The sequence below is a fragment of the Paramormyrops kingsleyae genome, chromosome 16 (assembly GCF_048594095.1).
Source record: "Paramormyrops kingsleyae isolate MSU_618 chromosome 16, PKINGS_0.4, whole genome shotgun sequence".
Taxonomy (NCBI): Eukaryota; Metazoa; Chordata; class Actinopteri; order Osteoglossiformes; family Mormyridae; genus Paramormyrops; species Paramormyrops kingsleyae.
This window is the reverse complement of record NC_132812.1, coordinates 2,050,138-2,072,405: the sequence shown is the minus strand read 5'-3', so window position 1 is coordinate 2,072,405 and position 22,268 is coordinate 2,050,138. Positions and strand designations below refer to the sequence as shown.

At 43.3% G+C, this 22,268-nt stretch overlaps 1 protein-coding gene across 3 annotated transcripts in view; it reads left to right on the top strand.

The window, feature by feature from the left end:
* LOC111837630 (uncharacterized) overlaps window positions 1–22,268 on the top strand; it is a 194,101-nt gene that overhangs the window by 165,998 nt on the left and 5,835 nt on the right. For all 3 annotated transcript variants that reach the window (XM_072700891.1, XM_023799843.2, XM_072700892.1), the window contains 6 exons: window positions 11,320–11,395; window positions 12,212–12,273; window positions 12,622–12,833; window positions 13,138–13,391; window positions 16,084–16,203; window positions 16,514–16,688. In XM_072700891.1, the coding sequence (XP_072556992.1) occupies window positions 11,320–11,395; window positions 12,212–12,273; window positions 12,622–12,833; window positions 13,138–13,391; window positions 16,084–16,203; window positions 16,514–16,688 (899 nt within the window). The remainder of the gene's footprint in view (window positions 1–11,319; window positions 11,396–12,211; window positions 12,274–12,621; window positions 12,834–13,137; window positions 13,392–16,083; window positions 16,204–16,513; window positions 16,689–22,268) is intronic.

Genomic DNA, 22,268 nt, shown 5'->3' with positions numbered 1-22,268 from the left:
GAAGCAGCGAGTAGTTATTAGAGTCACAATGTCACAGTGGGCCTCCGTTCATAGTGGGGTACCGCAGGGTTGAATTTTAGGACCACTATTGTTCCTAATTTACATTAATGATATTGACACAAATACATACAGTAAACTGGTTAAATTTGCAGACGACACCAAGGTGGGCGGTGTAGCAGATACTGATCTAGCAGCAGAGAGGCTTCAACGGGATCTGGATTTAATTAGCGAATGGGCTGATACTTGGCAGATGAAATTTAACACAGATAAATATAAGGTAATCCATGCAGGGAGCAGAAATATAAAGTACAGATATTTTATGGGTTCCACTGAAATAAAGGTAGCTGATTACGAGAAAGATCTCTGTATGTATGTTGATGCTTCCATGTCCCACTCTCGCCAGTGTGGGGAAGCAATAAAAAAGGCAAACAGAATGTTGGGTTATATCTCTAGATGTGTGGAGTTTAGGTCAAGGGAGGAGATGTTACACTTATATAATTCCTTAGTAAGACCCCACCTAGAATACTGTGTGCAGGTTTGGTCACCATACCTCAAGAAGGACATTGCAGCAACGAAGAGCTACGAGAATGATTATGAGGAGAGGTTAGCGGAACTGAATCTGTTTAGCCTTGAGCAAAGGAGACTAAGGGGGGATATGATTCAGGTCTATAAGATTCTAACGGGTCTGGATGCTGTTCAGCCAAATGACTATTTCAATATTAGTCTAAATACTAGAACTCGTGGCCATAAGTGGAAATTAGCGGGAGAACATTTTAAAACAAATTTGAGGAAGCACTTCTTTACGCAGTGTGTAGTCAGAGTATGGAATAGTCTTCCTGCTAGTGTAGCGGAAGCTAAAACCATGGGTTCCTTTAAATCAGAGCTAGATAAGATTTTAACAACTCTGAGCTATTAGTTAAGTTCTCCCCAAACGAGCTTGATGGGCCGAATGGCCTCCTCTCGTTTGTAAATTTCTTATGTTCTTATGTTCTAAACTGTGTTTACGGATGACATGCAACACCATGATTAATAAGCATGGCTCAGAAAGTGATCACTGGGACAATAGCAAATGAACTGGTCCAAACTGAAATGAGAATCAAAGTCCTGAATTGCATGTTTTAGTGCTGAGGGGATGGGATGGAAGGGGAGGGGACCCCTGTGTTGTATCTATACTTTTTAATAACTAAGGTGGATGCATAATCAAATTGCTAAAGCTGGATTCATTTTCATTACTTTTAATTTAGAATTTAGAATTAAGTGATCAGTGGTCATTGTCAACACACCACAGCAAGTGTTTTTTATTTATTAATTAGTTAAAACCTAGGACAGAATTTGGGCAAAGTCTATAAGTAAATAAATACTGTAGCGCGGAGGTACCGGCGGGCAGCACAGCATGTTGGACTGATGCCAGCTTGTAAATAGTTCTCAGTAATCACCTGTGTCATTATAAATGTGCTGTGTGTGATGTCATGTATAATCGTTAATGTTTATTGTTGTACATAGTGTGCGTGTGTGTGTGCGTGCACCCACCGTGTGTATGAGGAGTAAATGGGGCGACGTGCACGGTGGGCAGTGCGAGAGTGTGGGTTGCAGTAATACGGGTGTAATAAATGCCATCTGGTGATTAAACCCCGAATTATCTCTGCTGTTTAATTGTTGCAAGAATGGTTTGGCGGCCCACTAGTTCAATACTTTATTGTAAAAATTAAACTGTGTGTGTGCGCAACTGCACGTGCAAATGAGCCTATTTGCTTGCCTGGCGCCACTGAGTCACATGAGCAGCATCGCTTACACAGACAGCCGCAGTGCATTCTGGACAGAAATTGAAACTGAAGCATCGATTTCATGATGCTGCCATACGCATGCGTGTTTCGATAGACAGTCAGTAGGAGCAGGGTACAAGGTCGTGCATGAACATGCTTTATTTCTGTCTGATTGTTGCGTTTCAAAATCATACTGCAGAGGAAACCTCTGCTTTTCTCAGACATGTCCTGGAAATTGTAGCTTTTGTGGACGCTACGTCGCTACTTGATCAAAAAAATAACGAAACTACTGGAAAGTTATTTGATTCAGAAATCAGCGACGCTACAGGCAAGCTACTAGAAAATGTAGTTAAACTAATAGCTTCGCTACATGTAGCGGCGCTACCGTCCATCACTGGATAATTGTACATATTCGGTTGGATGAAGTACTAAAGCATTTGCTGTTTGTTCAAGAAAGTGAGAAATTGCTCTTACGACGTGCACGAACGATGAAATGATATGGAGTTTGAACAGGCAGTTTTAAGAAATGCAATACTCCCAGCATCGTAGTTCTTTGTACTTGCCTATACCCTTAAAATGATGTTGAATAACAACTTACGAACATTTCAAGTTACGAACGACCGTTCAAAACATAACTCGTTCGTAAATAGAGGAGTGTCTGTATATGTCTAGTATGTAATGCTATAAAGTAAATTTACTCTATACTATATAATGCAAGTGGAATATTGTAACATGGAGCAGTGAAGTAAGTATGCAATATTACAGTACAGTGCACATTGTTGGATTACATACCTATTGTTTCTATGAAACGTTTGAATGACTGAAGACTGTTGTTCTTCCAACATTCAGCTGCACCCTTCAACCAATTTCGGCTATTGTAAGGCCATGATTGAGGACATGGTCCACAATTGTGACCCTTATTTCATCAGGAAGGTGCCTCTGTTCTTGGCGTCTTCTACCTCTTCCTCTGTTTTGTCTCCCTACTAGGCATGTAAGGATGAATCGCGAATCGGTTTAAAATCAATGTAAATGTAAACGATTGAAACCGGCTGATATGGAAAATGAATCGCTACTTTAGGAGTACTTCACAGTACATTAACATAAAAAAACTGCCGTAATATTACATTTGATTTCATGACGTCAGATGTCACTGCGTATTCACGTCGACGTCGGACATCAGTTTTTGGTTTTGACCGAATGCGAGATGGCGAGTGAATTTGAAATTGAAGATGCAAGGCCGGGCGCCGCGGTGGCGCAGTGGATAGCGCTGCTGCCTCACAGTAAGAAGGTCCTGCTTTTGGTCTCGGGTCCTTTCTGTGTGGAGTTCACACACTCTCCCCGTTTTTACCGTGGGCTCAGGTTTCCTCCTACAGTCCAAAAATGTGCAGGATAGGTTGATTGGTGAGTCTAAATTGGCCCTGTAGTTGTCTGCACCCATTGTTCCCATGATAGTCTCCAGTCCCACCCGCGACCCCAGTTGGGATTAAGTGGTTTCACAAACGAAAACAGGGAGAAAAGCACAGAAAAGACAAAAACTGCGTGCAAACATTGTAAAAGACTGATAACATACACAAATAGCAGAACGAACATGCTTCAGCATGTCCACCAGCACCACAGTGAGCTGAGCGAAGATTATTAAAAGGGCAAACCACGCTAAAAAGCTGCACATGCAAGCCTTAGTTGAAGAGTTTTTCTATTTACTTTATTTTATTTTGATTTGGATTTTTTTTAAAAGTTCAATTTCAGTTGCACTGTTAAGAACATGACACGTTTTGCACAGTCTAGAACAGGGGTATTCAACTAAAATTTAAAGAGGTCCAATTAGAGAAAAATTCTTGAAGCAAAGGTCCGGAAGATCATAATGTCTAACTATTTAATAGTGTGATAAAAATTTAAGTAGCCTATTAGTTGCATCAACATTGTATGTAATCAATACCTGACTATCAAATCAAATTAATTCAGTACAACTCAAAAACGTTTTGACATTATTGTCACGTGACATGGAACTTCGGCCAGATGGCTGGTGTGAGATTTTAAATTCGAGATGTCTGCACACATGTAACAGTCATTACCTTGTAAATAGTCTGCTTTTGTATTTAACCGTGTAAATACACTTTTGACGTAGCTAATTTCAGGTTTTATAATGGAATATAATATAGATTTGCCGTAAGATTTCCAACATGAGTCTGAAAGCGTGAGTGTCATGCCAGATGCTTGAGATTTGGCAACCCTGAAAACGTACATTTTTTGTTTCACATGAGTTTATTTATATAACAGATAACATTACTGTCAGCAAGCGGCCAGCAGGCGAGCAAGGAAGCAGGAGAGCGAGCCGGTAATACAGACAAACGGGGTTTAATCGAAGCAAACGGACGAACAAAGCACTGCACATGACAATACAATGACGGAACTGGGGACTACTGACTCAGACGAGGACTAAATACACAAGACAAGCTAGACTTAATAGGACACAGGCGAGCACAATCAGGGTTGAACACGAGGTAATGAGGGGGGCGTGGCACACATCGGGATCGTACGGAGCAGGGTGTGACAATTACTTTATACATATGTTAAAATGCAGAACATGAAATCAACAATAAACTACGTCTATCTATCCAACGTGTACATATTGAATTTGAAAACTTTTCAGCTCGCTGCTGCTATTAACACGAAAGGCACATTAGCACAGACAAAGGGCTGCATACGCCGAACTATACGTCTTGCTTGGCGGTCAAAGGCGTTTAACGTTCATTGGCGTGGGAAACGGCGGTTCTACTGCTAAACCAATACCGAAAAAACTACAAACGCTGCGCCGGATAAAATAAAAGCGCCCCGTCAGGTTTTAAATAATAACTAAATGTTTTGGCTATCGGTCCGGGTCCGTATGGGACAGCTTCTGGGTCCGGACCCGGACCGCGGTCCGCCTGTTAGTGACCACTGGTCTAGAAAGACAAATAAAGGAATATTTTTTAAAATAAATTCGTCTGTAGCTCATTCTGCTAAAAAATTTGGAGAAAATCGTATCGTGTACAGGTGGCTGCCCCTTGCTGATAGCTTACTCTACAAAGAGCAAGTTGAAGGAGGTGCAAAGACAATTTCCCCACGAGGGTCAATAAAGTATGGATTATTATATATAGAAACAAAATCCCGGTCAGCATACATAATATGTGTGATGTTTGAAAGGTGTCTTGCATGCACTTCTTCTTCAAATCACCCAACAGCATCTCAATAGGATTCAGATCCAGGCTTTGACTTGACTATTCCAGAACACTTTCTTGTAAGCCATTCTTTGGTAGATTTACTGGAATGTTTTGAGTCATTGTCATTTGCATGATCCACCCCAACTTCAGCTTCAACTTTTGGACAGATGATCTCACATTGTGCTCAAGTACCCTCTGATATGATGGAGGATTCATAGTGGATTCTATGATGGTGAGATGGCCAGGTTCTGCTGCAGTAAAGCAGCCCCAAACCATGACATTTCCACCCCTATGCTTCACAGTTGGCATGAGGGTTCTTTTGCTCAAAATATGTCTTTGGATTACACCAAACTGTCCTCTGTTACTATGTCCAAATAATTCAGATTCATCTATCCAAAGTACATTGTTCCAAAAGTCCTGGTCTTTGTTTAGGTGGCCTCTGGCAAACTTCAGTCTTGCCCTGGTATTTTTTTGAAAGCAATGGTTTCCTCGTTGCACAGCTCCCATGTAAAACAAACTTGCACAGTCTCTTGCTGATGGTAGATGCATATACCTTGACATCAACTGTGGCAAGACCTTCCTGTATGACGCCGTGATGACATTTTAGGATTTTTGGAGATTTATTTCAGCATCTTGCATTCTGCTCTTGGGTTGAACTTGCTTGGACAGCCTGCCCTGGCCATGCTGGCAGTTGTTTTAAATGTTCTCCACTTGTAAGTTATTCTCCAGACAGTGGAATGGCTGATTCCAAACTCTCTTGAGATCTTTTTATATCCTTTCCAAACTCATATGCATCTACATGCTTCTTTCTGAAGGCCTCAGAAAGCTCTTTGGATTAGAGACCTGCGCGGGACGGATTTTTCAGTCCCGCTCCCGCAAGATTCTGGCCCGCTCCCGCAAAAAATATATATAATTTTTTCCCGCTCCCGCCCGCAGTATTCAAGTTTTGTCCCACTCCCGCCCGAAAAATCCCTCAGGTAAACATATAAGTAGTTTTATTTTTACCGCTTCTTCCCGCTACTCTGTTATTTGTTTCACTTGCTTCCCTTTTGAGTATATATAAAAAAGAAACGGAAAATAAACAAATGTTTCGATTTATTTGAGTTTAATTAAATGGAATGATGAACATGGACACGAACGAGGAGCTTTTTAGAACATGCCATCCTGTCCAAGCACCAGGCTGATTCCTTCTTGGGGTGTCCGGTTACGTCAGAGCGTGGCAATTGTAGTTTCTGTAGCCTGTAAATTATTATTTTAATTTAGTCGTTCTTGTTGCTTTTGTGCAGTAGATAAATGAGTATTTGTTTTTAATAAATTAATTTTAAGATAATTACATTTTCCCGCAATTAATTCTATTCTCCCGCAACCCGCACATACATGAGGACCTCACCGCCCGCACCCGCATTCACCCATCAAATCCTGTCCCGCGCCGCACTCGGTGCATTGGGTCGCGCGGGTCCCGCGGTACTCCCGCGGGAGTGCAGGTCTCTACTTTGGATCTCACCATGGTGATCCCACTCATTTCAACAATCAAGAGCAAACTAAATGTCTATGGGTTAAATAAGACAGGCTCCACAAAAAAAGCTCTGTAATAATGTTCTAATCATTTTCACCTGATATGGTGCACCTGAATCTAACTCTAGGCATTTTAAATAATAATGGATGTGAGAGTGTCCTAACTTTTTCCTATGTGGAAATTAGCATCATAGTTAATCATTTCTATTAAATAAGTGAATTTGTTTCTTTTTTTTGCATAGGTGATAGTTACATCACCTTTATCTACACATATGATTTGAAAGAAGATTTAATAGTGATATGTTGATATTTCTTAATAAAGAAATAAACATTTAATGGGGTGTCCTAATATTTTCACATGACTGTATGTTGACCGGGGCTTTGTTTCAACCAACCAGTTGAAATTACCCAACTCTGTATACAACTAATACACACATGAAAAAGCACACATACAAAAGCAATCAACATGGAATAAATGACAGTTTATGAGCACTTTACCCCTATTGAGGTGAGCTGATGGCATACTGGAAGTGGCAGGTGGAGAGGAGGAGGGATGGAGGGGGTATTATTTGGAAGGGGAGACGCGTCTCGATCCATACAAGTTCGGTTTTGTTTTGTCATGTTCCAAATTTTCTGGCGAGCTGCAGCAAAATTTTTCTTGACTGACCTATTCAAGATCCAAATTAGTAGAGTTGAACGCATCTCGACCCAAACAAGTTTTAGCAGGAATGGTCGAGTTCCAAGATTTCACTTGAAGTCAAAAGAAATTCGACAGATGGGTTTGACGTCTGAGTTGGTTGGTTAAGAGGTGTTCGAGTTCCAAGGTTCTACTGTATATGTAGAACCAGTTGTATAATAAAATGTATATAGATTAAATAAAATAACAAAAAACTGTTAGTGCACTTTGAGTGAGTACCTGTGTCCATAACGAGTGCCGTGAACCCACATATTTCTAAAACGCGCTGCTTAAATGCCATTTAACAATGCATCACTGACTTTACATGTGGTTTTTGTTGGTCAAAAGCACAATGGGTAATTCCACTGTGACTTGCGTTACATTTTAGTCCACTTTTCTAACTTGCAGCTGCTGTCATAGCCACAGCAGTGGTCCAAGAAACTTTTATCTACTGCACATCTGTCACGCTTTAGCCAGGAAAGAGGCGGAGGTTCAGAAATGCAGGGACCAGAGGGGTTTAATGGGGAGAACAGGTTACAGTCACGGGAGGAGAACAATCCCGTTCTCTGTGGCGAAACCGGCTTTTCTCTCCCGATGGTACGGGCGAGGGCTGCTGACGCGAGTGGGGTCTCCCACTCGGAGAGCCGGTGCAGAAGTACAGAAACGGCACGCAGGTATCGTGGTCTAGGTGCGTGGTCCGGGGTCGATGCCAGTGAAGTCCGTCCGACGATGACACAGGTAGACAAGGAACAAGAGGCGGGGAGAGCAGGACGTGGTGAGACGGTAGAATCAAGGACGGGAGCGGGTCTAAGGAGGGAAGGCAAGGAGGCAGGGATCAAACACCGGGACGACAGGTAAGGCAGGATGATGTGGGAAGACGGGAGACAGAAAAAACGCTCAGCAAGGCTCGGTAACTTTGGCTCAATACTTCGCGATGCGCATAGGCAACTGTTCTCCTTTTAAAACAGGGTTAAGCAAGTGCTGACGTGTTGCACCTGACGGGCCCCGCCTTCGAGGGCGTGACAACATGTGATTATTATAGCATAAATAACAAAATTATAAAAATTATTTTTTAAAGAATTTTAATTGAAATTTTAATTACAAATTGATTACAGCGTGACTCGCGTTACAAAAAAAGGAAAAGCTTTTAAGTTCAAATGATAGTAGCATGGTTTCTCCTCAAACTAAAAACATTGGACTCCATTGAATACCATAAAGATGCTCTCTACATTGCATAGTTCTGAATAGGCTAGAATGCAATTTTAGCTTTTTGATTGTTACAGAGAAAATGTTACATAATATGCGTGACTCGCGTTACCTCAAAAGCAGCACTAACTACATAAGGCTCACACTTACAGAATTAAAACATGGACAGGATTTTCTTCCTGATTTTGGTAGTTGGTATGGTGAACACCTGAAAACAAAAAAAAAAATCTAGCCTACATGTACATATTTGATTACATTGATTAAGTGATTAACCCCATCATGGAAAGAGGTGAATTTCAATAATTGCGTTTGATTGACCAAATATAGAATTTTAGCAGTAAAGTTCTCTTCTTTCATAAACATCTTAAGTAAGCCTTTTCATTTAAAGACTGGCAAAGCTGTAATGCTCACGTGAATTCACAAGGATGGGTGGCAGTAATTTTCGCACCATTTTATCAAGTGTGTAGAAAATCTCATCTGGGGTATTTGGCCACTTCCAATTTTTCCCAGCGGCCACCATGACCTTCACCTGGTATTCACCTTTTTCTATTTTCTGGACTTCAGGGAATATCTCCCCTTCATAACTCACAGCCCACCATTCACCAACAACTGGAACTTGGGAGGCTCCAGGCTCTTGCATCTCATTATTCTGATCAGACATGTCAGAGGTCAAGAGGAAAGTGGCAATGTTGCCATCAACCATTTTCATGCAATGGATGTTACTAATGCCTGCAATTGCTGGGGCATTTTTGAAGACTTGTTCTAGGCACAATAACTCATTGATGGCTTCTATCTGAGGGTTTGATTTCTAGAACCCTAACATTGCTAGGTGCTGCTGCTTCTGTAAATGTTGATGCATTGTTTACTATGTATTTTCTGCACCTAATCCCATTCCAAACCAATCTTTTTACACTGCCACCAATACCATCAACTGGGCCTTTGCCATGGCAGGTGGCAAAAAAATTCCAGGTGATTTCAACATGGTGTTTTGCCTGCAGTGGTTCTAAGACAGCAGCAATGAATCGATTTTTAAACTGTGAAGCAGCACCATCTGACCACACGGACAGTTTCTGAACATGATCAGGAAGTTGTGAAAGGATACAATCCATATAAGCCACAATTGTGTCCTTGGAGTGAGTTAAATTGTCACAGGGGTCAGGCTTCAAAACAAAAGGAAGTCAGCAGGATTCTGGGTAATTAGGCAAGAGTGACCTCTATTGGGATCCTTAGAAACTGATTATCCTTTTGTCTCAAAGAAATAATTATAAAAGATAACACTCAGATGTAACAGACAAGATGTTTTATTTTGTGACTCGTGTTACAGTACCCAAGATTTTGTGACTCGCGTTACAAGTGACTCGCGTTACATTTTTCTGAGCTAAATTTCTAAAGGAAATAAGGAGACATGGGTCTTATGCCCCCTTGTTTATGTTCTTTATACCTTAAAGGAGGAGATTTATAGATGACAGTTCAGTTCTCACAAGGAGCTGTTAATAGCACTAACTTCAGTATGTTGGTGTGACTCGCGTTACACTGCTGGCACATTCCACTTTTAACACAACTGCCTGGTGGATAGCCCCAAAACTGGCAAATTTTCACTGTCATTATTGTTTGTGCATGGACAAGGGATATAATTACCAAATACAGAATCAAAATCTAACAAGAAATTGATCTTGCAATGTATATCATAAAATTCATGTAAAAATAGGAAAAAATTGATTTTATCCCAATGCTAACTTCTGAGGAAGAATTTTCTAATAAATAGGCTTGTCAGTGCAAGAGTAACCATTTGTTTAGGCCCTTAGGGGTGTCCCCTGCAATAAAACCCAAATATTTCACACCAGTGCAGTAAATTAAAAATCAATCCATTTTCGCTTTTAGTGTGGAATTTCCCCAATGTCATTTCGCTGCCTTAAAACAGCAATGCACCAAAAATGCCACTGGCCACGGCTCATTTAAAAATCACCACACCTATGAGCGGAAGGTGTGTGCAAAATTGTTTGCTATTTTGATGATGTGCTCGCATGGTATGAAAATAAGCAATGCGCTGGTATGAAACTAGCAAAACCACTTTGTGTCATGCTTTCGCCAGTGGAAAATAATGCCCTTAAAATTTTTTCAGTTCATCAAAAAGAAACTGTAAGCTTAATACTAGGAGTGAACGAGTATAGGACAGTACTTTCTATATTATATTTATATCCAGAATATGTGGGGCTTAATGTCGCATGTGGGTGAAGTTCAGTTTGCATTATTGTAAATGTTCCCATATTAAATAGTCTTGTGAGAATACATATGAGTCTTGTTTGAAATTGACATTTATTATATTATATTAAAGTTTATTGTACTGCACCAGGAATAAAAATATAATCCATATGTGGCTATGCATACTGTATATACAGTAGGACCAGTGTCTATGGGACCTAGTAAGATCATATATAATACATGTATGAATCATATGAACGGGGCCATAATCATACAAGCTAATTGGCAGGCTAGCACCCATATAAGAACCATAATGTTTTTCTGTATAGGTACAGAGGGTGTTTTTGTTTTGTCCAAGGGATAATCCAATATCCCAAAACATAAGAGGAGGGATGATATGAACTACATTATTGTATAAGTCAAGGAAAAAACTGAAACTGAAAAAAAAATAGCTTATAATGGTCTGTGTGTGACTGTGTGTACTGTAATGGTGTAGAGCAGGGGTAGACAATTTTATCCAGAAAGGGACATTGTGTGTGCAGGTTTTTGCTGCGACACCATAATCAGATTACTAATTAGGGACAGATTGACTGAAAAATTCTCACACTTGTGTTTGAACAGTTGACCTAAAGGTTATCCCAAAAACCTGAATACACACAGGACGTCTGAGGAGAAGTTTGCCTACCTCTGGTATAGAGTTCTGATTTATAATGCTGTATGATGAGACAAAATATAATGGAAGTGGGTTTGTTTCCAGGCCTTTCAACAACAAATCAACAGATATGGCAACCTTCCTGACAGACCCAGACCACGATTTATGGGACCAGTCAAAGGTACTAATCAGTCCTTTCTATCAGATGCTATATTCATACATTTTATTAATTGAAAGATAATGATGAGTAATCAGTCAAATTTTATTCAGAGTTAAATGTATTTTTTAAATCAAAATTAAATTAGAAAGATTAAAGAAGCCTTTACATATTAAATTCAAAGCATGTGATGCCCTCTTTGAAGTCTAAAATATTGCAGTGGTATTATTACTCTTGTGGTCTTTTAAAAATTATATTTGTCCAAAAGCCATTGGTTGTTCCATATCAGTGTCCTGTTTAATCTCCCCAAGTTGTTGTGTGCCATGACCCGGCTCAAGGCCACAACAAAAAGTGGACCAAATACAGCAAGTAATTACAAATCTGCCTTTATAAATAACCTAAGAGTTAAAAGAACATAAAAGATGTGTATGGTCTGTCAGTATCAGTGTGAAAGCAAGGTGTTGGGTGGGTGGAAGTGGAAGTGCATATATGTAAAGGCAAAGCAAAACTAGAAACACCACCTAAACACTTTGCCCATAGGCTAATAATAAAACAGTTGCATACAGCCAGGAAAAATAGCAGAGGGGAGAAGACAGCCACCCCCTGGGCTGCAGTTTCCAAGGTTAATAAAGCCTCCTCCCCAGGTATATTCGATCAAGCACAATGAGGAAGCTACATGAAAGAGAACTAGTTAGCAAACAACAGCCACCCATGCTCCTACATGGCTGGGCTGTAACATATGTAACAAACTGATTTGGAATGAAATACATTTAGATAAGTGTTCATGGACATAGGTTTTTCAGACTTTTTATTCTAATTGCTTCTTTTTGATCTTCTTAGAATCAAAATACAGTGGAGTTCAAACCAGATTTAAATGATCATAAAGGTGAACTTTCCTACAGGTAATCTGTGCTTCATCTTAACTGTCTCATACCTCTGCTTATTTTATAATATGCTGAATGGCATAATCTTACTTTCAGTGTTGGGTATTTCAGGTCCAGAAGCTACAAATCCAGACCAAAATATTGTTTCTACCAACTAGTTGAGTATTCTGTGACTCTTTATGCTCAACTGGTTGATAGAAACAAAATCTTGTTCTGGATATTGGATTTGTAGCTTCTGGACCTGAAATGCCCAACACTTTATAAACCTTAATTTGAGACCCTTCACATCTCATCCTAGTGCATAAAACTTTTTTTCCCCGTTCAGTTCTTCGCTTGTTCCGAACCATGTCTCTTTCTGTTGTGCAGCTTCAGCAGTGAATCAGAAGGCCACTTTCAGTGCAGCGCGACAGGGCTGGTGTTTCAAATGAAGGCAGCAGGCAAGGTGGAGTACAGTCCCACTTATTGGAATGAGGCTGCTTTGAAAACTGCTGGTTACCAACCTGCAGGGCCCCTGTTCAACATCAAGAATCCTGAGAAAGCGCTTTGTTCACTGCAGCTTCCACACTGTGAAGCCGATGGTGAGTTTGTAACAGTGAATTATGTAACTGGTATGCTAAATGGACAGTTTGTTACAGAAGATCTGACAGTTGCATGAACTTCTAGAACACTTGGCAGTCAGTGATATGAGTAAATGTACAGCATAGTGAAGAAATATCAGTGTTAAATTTATAGTAGATTTAGCTGTACAGTCAACCTGATTTGCATATGAAGTGCATTAAATCAATACTATCAATAAATTATATTATGATTATAAAAAATAATCACTATTAATATTAAGTAGTAACATTCCTTATGACTGGTTCCCATCTGTCTTTCTTCCAGTGGAAGAACGAGCGCACCTGTCTGTGGCCCATTTCTGTAGTGGAAATATGCAAGTACTGAAGCCTTTTGCAGTAACAGACACTCATGTGAAAATCCATGTTGAGAATCTCTCTCCTTTTGGCATTATTAGAAGTATAATTTCATTAATTACATCTCAAGTTCGTGGACAGGTGTTACTTTTCCAGCCACCTAGAAGCACACCCCAGGAGCAAATATATGTATTCCTGTTACCCTCGAATGTGCCACTTGATCAGGTAATTGGCCCTATTGTTAATTAATTATTATATGCCTACTCTGTCAGTTCATGTCAACCACCTGTCTGACTTTACTGTCATTATAATGTGCAGAACTGAAATGATCATACCCTATGTTGAGCTCATACTTTTCTCCTAAATTAGTACTAATAGACCAGACATCAAGCTGTAAATTTGTCAGAAAATAGCAAAAATCCCTTTTGTGTAGACATTACATATATTCAAGTATATTCTTTGACAAAAGACTAGCTGTAGCATTCAAGCTTGATTAAAAACTTTACTGAAGGTTCTTGGCTGAATTGAACAAGCATTTGCAATACACACAATTCTAGAGGCCTGATATAAATTTCACGTTTACACAGTGTATGGCATAAATTTTATCTAGATCCTTTGAATGATTGTAAAAACTTTGAACCTGCTAAAACAACAAAATGGACCCTTGGTTAAACAAGCTGTACGAGAAGCTACTAGGGTTCTGCTGACAGATTGCAAATAGGAAAGGTAGTAAGTCTCTTCTTATACATCCATCCATCCTTCCATTTTCCAAATCGCTTATCCGTCTGGGTTGCAGGGGTTCCAGAGCCTATCCCGGAAGCTACGGGCACAAGGCGAGGAACAACCCAGGACAGGGGGCCAGCCCATCGAAAGGCCTCTTCTTATATAATAGAGATAAATAGCTGCTCCATCAAGGGGGTAACAATGTTTAGGCAAGGACTCCAATATATCGACTAGCTAATAAAATTGGCCAAAATCCAGGTTTCACAGATTAATTATTGAAAAACCCATCTATAAAGCAGGAATAGTGACTTTTTAAGCATTTTTGATGAGGGAAAATAGTTCTCTCACTGGAGAAAATATTGAGTAGCATCATTTGAGAAAACATTTTGACTAAAGAGTTGTAAGTACTTGACTAGGAATAGACTTTAAGTAGAACAGACAATGCATTTGAAATTTACTTTTGGTCATTCAGCTTTGTGGGAATTCATATTATTTACTTGTTTTCGGTTGAATTATGTATGAGTGGCTGGTGAATTGCATTGAATTGGACTAAATAGAACTGAACTCAACTCAAATCAGGGGACAGTGCAGTGGTTAGCTGCATTGCTGCGTACTTCTGGGACCAAGGTTGTAGTCTCCACCCTGGCTGCATGTGTATGAAGTTTACATGTTCTCTCTATGTCATTATGGGGTTTCCTTCAGGTTCTCTGGTTTCCAAACACATGCTAAGGTAAATTGGAGTTACCAAATTGTTTGTGGGGGTGCCTGGGATAGGTTCTGGTCCTCTCCCAACCCTGAATAAGATAAGCAGGTACAGAAATTGTAATCCAAGATCAAGGTCAGGAAACTAGGCACAGGTAGATGGCAAACTAATCGTAATGCTTGACATGGAAAAAACTCACAATACCTCATCATAAGCTGCCAGATGAGAGCACTATAAACATACAGTATCATACACTGACCCTCAGAAAAATGTATTTGTACTATATTCTCTACAAAGACATCACAGCTGTAAAATAATGCATATGGAGATATACACAGACCAAAATTATTAAATAAAAAAGTAATAATTTGTTGGGGAACAGCTTTGTGGGACTTAGAAAGTTGCCAATTCAAATTTCATAGTCAGCAGTGTAGTGGAGATTGCAGTTGGGATCACTCTCCCGAGTTGCTGGGTCTGATTCCAATTATGTATATCTCATGGTGTCGGCCAAAACACCACTTAAGGCTCAGGATCCTGGTGAATCTTTATTATTTTATTCAGGTGCAACATCCCTTCTCCAGGTCTCACATAGCACAGGTGTACACGTGGGTGCTTGGGTGTGTATGTGGGTGTGTGTGTGTGGTCTTTCAGTCATTTACACACACAATAGAATGTACTGGCACTTGCATTTAGCAGTTAAGTTTAATATTACTGAATGGAAAAAAATGGAGACCGCAGCTAAATTCGCACCATGCTTGCCCCAAGTACTACCATGGAAGCAACAAACTAATGGCTGCTTCCACGTAGCGTTAGTAGCAACTAAATAACAAGAATTTAAATCACCAAATCCTTAACAGTCTGAGGGCGTTTTGTACAAGCAGAGTAATCCCACCTTGAACAAGACCCTTAACCCTAATTGTTCCAGGGATTGGCTGGCCCTACTTTTTCTTCTACGCCAGTTTCAGGAGGTGGCCTCCTGGGATTCTGTTCCGGCTGTTCTGAAGGTGGTCCTACATTCAGTTTATGCTGAGCACTAGAGAACTCATTGGTTGCTTTTCCTTCACTTTCTGGTCAGACTCCTCCAAAACAATTTTGACTGTGATTAGGTTAGGTGGCCAGGTCATGTGATGCAACACTATCAATGTCCTTTGTAGGCAGCTTGGCGTGCCCAAACGTTTGACTGGTACTGCAATTAAAAAAATTGGTTCCAAGTGTTCATTCACTTTATTTACTTTATTGTCATTGTACCTAGTAGGTACAACACATTTGAGTTTCTGCTTGAGTTTGAGAAATTTACATAATCATATCAGTCAGTAAAGAAGTTTTACTAAAGCCCTGTTAAATTTTTTTGCCATGTAAAATATTGGTCAATGTTATTGCATATTGGAATTTCTGTTTCCTAAAAATCTGCATCTGTACCAGAGACAAAATCACTTCAGGCTCTAGTGTGTACTGTACCTGAATACTGTATATTTCTGTGTGTCTCTTCAGGTGACCAAACAGCACACTGAGTGCAGATACATAAAAACCAGCTCAGACTGCACCTTGACTCGAAACCAGAAATACAAAGTTACCTCTGACCTCAAAGGACATCATGAAATCCAGCCTGAGGTAATGAGCATCATATGTGAATTGCTATTACTGTCTAAATAAAAACTAGTAATATAATAAAGCAGCAACTTTGAACAGTTCAACAAATACTGACTCCTCATGGCCATTATAGTTAATAGCAAAGTCAACATTTTCTTGCTTTTTACAAGCAAAATGGTTTGAAGCGTATCATGTGTCTTCACTCAGCCCTGGTCAAGAGCTTTGGCTTCCAGCATTGGTTATGTACTGTTCAAGCCTTTACAGCCTTTGTAAATCATAGGAAATTCCTTTTGTAGATTTTGTTAAATTTTAAATATTTTTTCTCTTTCAGTCCCAAGATTTTTTCTGTAACTATGGCCCAAACTTCCACCCAACATTTGAGGTTTTCTTCAATGATGGCATCACAGCTTTGAAATTGGCTATTTTGAAGAATGGACAGCATGAAGTGTGGGGTCGCAGAGTATCTTTACCAACAGAAGTGACTCCAGATGCAAACCGACTGGCAGGTATTTGAGATGAAGACAAGGAATCGCTTCCCTGACACCTATTCAAAAAAGAAGTCAAATTAGCAATTTGGCAAAGTTCCGATTCACACTGTCCCAATTTTTATAGATACTTTATTGATCCCCTTGGGGAAATTGTTTTTACGCCTCCCTCAACTTGCTCTTTGCAGAGTAAGTTGTTTGCGAGGGGCAGCCACCCGTAGCAGTTTTTTACCCGTCCCAATTTTTACATTTGAGTCTCAAAGTGGGGGCATGTATGTGATGGCAGGCAGGTACTGGTGCTGCTTCTAATGGTAGGACAAACAGTGGTATAGCAGCAGGGCACACAGGAAAGACATCATAGGCAGAAGGGAGAGCAGCCCAGAAAGACGCTGCAGGTAGTGGAGACATCGCAGGCAGCAGGGTAGGCAGAATATCTTGATAAATTGGAGTTGCCAGGCAGCACATCCCAGGAGGAGTAGGGGAAATCAAGTGTGCAATTAGCCAATGTATGAGATATTAGAGGCAATGCAAACAGTTAGGTGGGGTGATGGTGGCACAGGAGGTAGGGCTACCGTTTGACAACCAGAGAGTTGCAGGTTTGAGTCCTTGCTCCTCCTGACCCCATCGAAGCGTCTTTGAGCAGAATGCTGAACCCCAAATTGCTCCCGGTAAGCAGGTTTGTGCCTTGTGTAGTAGCCTCCACTACCAGTGTGTGAATGGGTGAATGTGAGGCAAACTGTAAAGCACTTTGAGTGCTTGAAGGAGTGGGAAAATGTGCTTAGGTGAGTGCAATATGTTAGCTCTGGCAGATATGGCTATGACAGCATAAGTAGGAGGGAGAGGCAAGAGGGAATGCAGACAGCTTTTTCCAGGATCTTTGAAATGTAAGGAAGATTTCAGATAGGTCTATAATTTCATAAATCACTAAATTCAAGATTTGGCTTCTTTAGAACAGGAAGAAATTGTGAACCTGGAAGCAACCTGCTGCTCAGCGCAACCTTCTGCCAGCAGAATCATGATTAAACTGGGATTTAAAAATGTAGATTTGTTTAAAAATATAGATTGGTCTCTTAATTTTGTCTGTGGCTATATATAAAATCTCTGTGCGTGTGTTTAATTAAAGGATTGACAATTAAAATGAGCAATCTGCACAGCTTTGTCATGCAGTGCTGGTATGCAGGGCAGGGAAACAGGAGCAAGAGTCCAACAGGTCGGGGTAAACACTTTTGACTTCAAAGTCATTTATTCAATATTATTCAACAGAATAACTTTGTGGAGAAAAAGTAAGTGCATTCTTACCCTTAGTACAGTGGTGCCTGTGGTTCACGAACATTCCAGGAAAGTGGTGAACCAATTTGTATGTGAACCAAGGCAATTTTCCCATAAGAAAGCATTGAAATTTGATTAATCCATTCACAATCCTACCAAATAATAATTTTTGTTAATCAGTTTTCTGGTTTTTATAGTAAAAACTTTAAAGAAAAACACAATATAGTGTGGCGACGGGCAGACCGAGGCATCATGGGAGCAGAGAGAGACATGGAGACTTGCTTGCCAGGGAAATCACGCTCCTTAATTAGAGTCCTTATCCATTGTATTGTTGTTGTTGTTAATGTTTATGGTTGCATTTCCCTATAGTCAAACGTGTTTGCCCATGTCTTGTGTGTACCCGGTCCAATCCTGGCGTGTATTTAGAGTGTGGAAATCTTCCACCATGTGTGGATCTTGCAGTTCGACATCTTACAACCTTGTGTTTCCCATCTGTGTATTTGGGTTCGGTGCTCATTGGGTGCCTGTTGTGGTCGTTCTATTTACAGTTGCACACGGGGCATGCTGGGACATGCGCCCCGCCGGTGCTACACTATTATAAAAAAATGGTTGAGGAATCTGTTCAACGAAATTCTGTACGTGAACCAATGCATTTTTTTCATGAAATTTTTGGTTGTGAACGAAATTGTTCGTAGACTACAGCATTTGTGAACCGCAGGCACCACTGTACCTTGTATTAGCAGATGCAACCTCTTGAAAGCATTACTTGTTTACATTAATCAGCGAAATTGTTGTCCATTCCTCCATGCCCATTGTTTTGAGCTACTCCATTATAGAGCTGTAGATCTGTTTCGGGTCATTGTCATGTTGAAAGAAACACTTTCAACTTTCAACATTCTTCTTAAACACTATTGTATATACAGCGGGGAAAATAAGTATTGAATGTGTCAACATTTTTTTCAGTAAATATATTTCTAATAGGACTATTGACATGAAATTTAATATTACTGCAGCTCTCCTATAGGTGAGAGAAAAAGTAGTGCCACCTATATGATAAGAGGACTGAATCTCAGAAGTCAAACCGTGAACGCCGACCTATGATAAGTTGTACGCGCAGGGAAATGAGTCACGCAGCACGTCTATCATTGGAAACAAAGCCTCAGCCTCGCATTAGCTGTGATAGCATCGTGCATGTTTACACTAGCTGAATACATATATTTAGATAGTAAAAATACATTTAGACAATGATAGACAGTAACAATGATTAATATTATATAATAAAATACATTTAAAAATAAAGATTTCTTATAAATTATTTTTATATTAATAATAAACCATTAATACATTTAATCATAATAATATTGTTGTGCCGAGCGGGGACGGAGCGGAGACAAAGGCGCAGACGTCAGGGTATCGGGGAATACGGGGTTTAATTACAGGTAAGGCAGGCGAAACGCAGACGGACAATACAATGACCGGACTGGGGAAACAAACTGAAACACGGACTAAATACAGAGGACTAATGACAACAACCAGAAACAGCTGATCACACGGGGTTAACGAGGGGACGAGGGAGTATATGCTCTTCTTGTTTTATCCTGTTCATTTTGCGTTTCAATGCTAAAAAAAAAAAAACTCATTTAGGTGTAATTTTTTGGGGCCTGGAACCAATTAATTGGTTTTCCATTATTTCTTATGGGGAAAATTCTATGAGAACTCGAACTTTCTCGGATTCGTTCCGGAGTTCTGAATGGATTAAATTTGAGTTCTGAGGTACCACTTGTCACGTTCAGGCAAAGGCGAGCAGGGAAGCAAGCGAGCTGAGCCAGACTTACGGGTAGAATGGGGGTTTATTGGCGGACGGACAGACAGGCACGGACATCCACGGACAATACAATGCCGGATCTGGCAGACATGGGGAGACGTGGACTAATATACACAGGACTAGGTAAACGGAACAGGCAACAGGTGAGAACAATCAGGGCTGAACACGAGGTAATGAGGGGGGCGTGGCACACATCGGGATTGTACGGAGCGGGATGTGACAGAACCCCCCCCCAAAGGCGCGCACACCGGGCGCGCCAGAGGAGAGGCGACGGACGAGACGAACCGGGAAAACAGGACCTGGAAAACAAAACAGAACGTCAACCAAAAACAGGGAACAGAACGGAGACACAGAACAAGAACAGGGACGAGACGAAAGACAAGACACGACAAAGAACAGGGAAGGCGGACAGACAAACCAGGAAGGGAGACACAGAAGGAGGGGAGAAAGGCGGAACAAAAGGGCCAGGAGTGAACGGAGGAGACAGAGAGGGACGAGGAACAAAGGCAGGAGGGACAGACGGGAACGGAGGAGGAACAAGGGGAGCACGAGGGAGCCCAGGCGGGCGACGGGCAGCGGCCGGAGGGGCCGCAGGGGAGAGGGAGGAGGGAGCAGGAGGGGACCACCCAGGGGCCAAGGGAACGGGACGAGGGAGTGAGAGAGGGGACACGGAGGGAGCAGGAGGGAACACCAGTGAAGGCAAGCAGGAGGGGGAAGCCGCGGCAGGCGGAGCCGGCGAAGGCGCCGTCCGACGCACAGCCGGAACAGGGGGGCCCGGAGGCGACCGACAAGGAGCCGGAGGCGCGACCGAGGACCGGCACCGCGGAACCAGGGGGGGACCCGGAGGCGACCGCCGACCTCGAGCCGGAGGAACCGCAGGCGGCCCCGGAGCCCCAGCCAAGGCGAGCGAGGGCGAGCCAGGGGGCAGGGCGGGCGGGAACCGGGCCCCACGCCTATGGCCCCGTCCCTTTCGGGACACTGACAGGCGGGGTCCTAAGGGGCGTGGGTCCCTGCAGGGAGAGGGATCTGGGGTCCATAGGACGGTCCCCGAGGGATCCCACTCAAGGTCCCCCTCGGGGACAGGAGTCTGAGTCTCGGGCGGGGCCACGGGCGTGGCCATTGCAGCCGGCGGAGCTGCCGGCGAGCAGGGCTGGACAGGCAAGCAGGGCTGGACCGGCGAGCTGCCAACCGGGGACGCCGCGGGCAGAGCAGCGGCAGCAGCCGGCGTGGTCGTAGGCGGTGCAGCCAGAGGCCAGACGGGCGAGACGGGCAGGTCAGGCGAGCGGCCAGCAGGGGGCGCTGCAGGCAGAGCAGGGGCCACTGCAGGCGCCTCGGGCCTACGGTCAGCAGGGGGCAGGACAGGCGAAACAGGCAGTTCCGGCGTCGGCAGGACAGGCGAGCAGGAGCAGGGCTGGCTGGGCAGGACAGGCGAGACGGGTAGGACCGGCGAGCAGGGCTGGCCGGATAGGACAGGCGAGACGGGCAGGTCAGGCGTGCGGCCAGCAGGGGGCGCCACCGCGGCCACCTCAGGCCGTTCCGGCACCTGCAGGACAGGCGAGACTGGCAGGTCAAGAGCCGGCAGGACAGGCGAGACAGGCAGTTCAGGTGCCGGCAGGACAGGCGAGACAGGCAGTTCAGGTGCCGGCAGGACAGGCGCCTCCATCGTGCGGCCAGCAGGGGGCGCCTCGGCGGGCGCCGCCATCACGCGGCCAGCAGGGGGCGCCGCGGCGGGCGCCGCCATCACGCGGCCAGCAGGGGGCGCAACCGCGGCCACCTCGAGCAGAGCTGCAGGCAAAGCGGCGGCCGCAGCAGCCGGTGCAGCTGCTGTCTGGGCAGACGGGTCAGGCGGGTCAGGCAGGACAGGCGGTGCCGCGGGCAGAGCGGCGGCAGCTGCAGCAGGCGGTGCCGCGGGCAGAGCTTCGGCAGCTGCAGCAGGCGGTGTCGCGGGCAGATCGGCGGCGACAGCAGCAGGCAGCGCAGCCGCGGGCAGACCGGCTCTAGAGACCCGGGGAATCGCGTCTCTCACCGGGCTGATCCCTTTTCCGTGCAGGCGCTCCGGCCGGTACGGATATGCCTCCCGCGGAGGCGGCATCTCACCGTGGACGCTGAGCAGGCGGGTAGCGGCGAAGTCATCCCAGGGGAGCGGTGAGCCCTCATGCTCCCTGGCTAACTCCCAGGCGGGGAGCAGAGTGCAAGCCCCCAGGAAGAGAGGCGGAGCCTCCTCCTGCTGCACTCTGTCTCTGTTCCGCTTCTTGCCGCTTACCTGGGGAAGCGGAGCCTCCGCGATCACTTCGCCCGGGCTCCGGGCGACACGTTCTCCTCTCAGCCGTGTGAGACGCTTGCTGAGACGGCGTAGGAGTTTGCGTGCCCGCTCGAGCGGGTACTGCTGTCCAGGCGGGCGCTCTTCTGTGAGGAGGTCCGCGCCCCGGGTGGCCAGCTCCAGGGCTACAGGATCCTCTAGTACTTGCGGTTGGGAGCGCCAATACACGAAGTCTTGCAGGAGACCG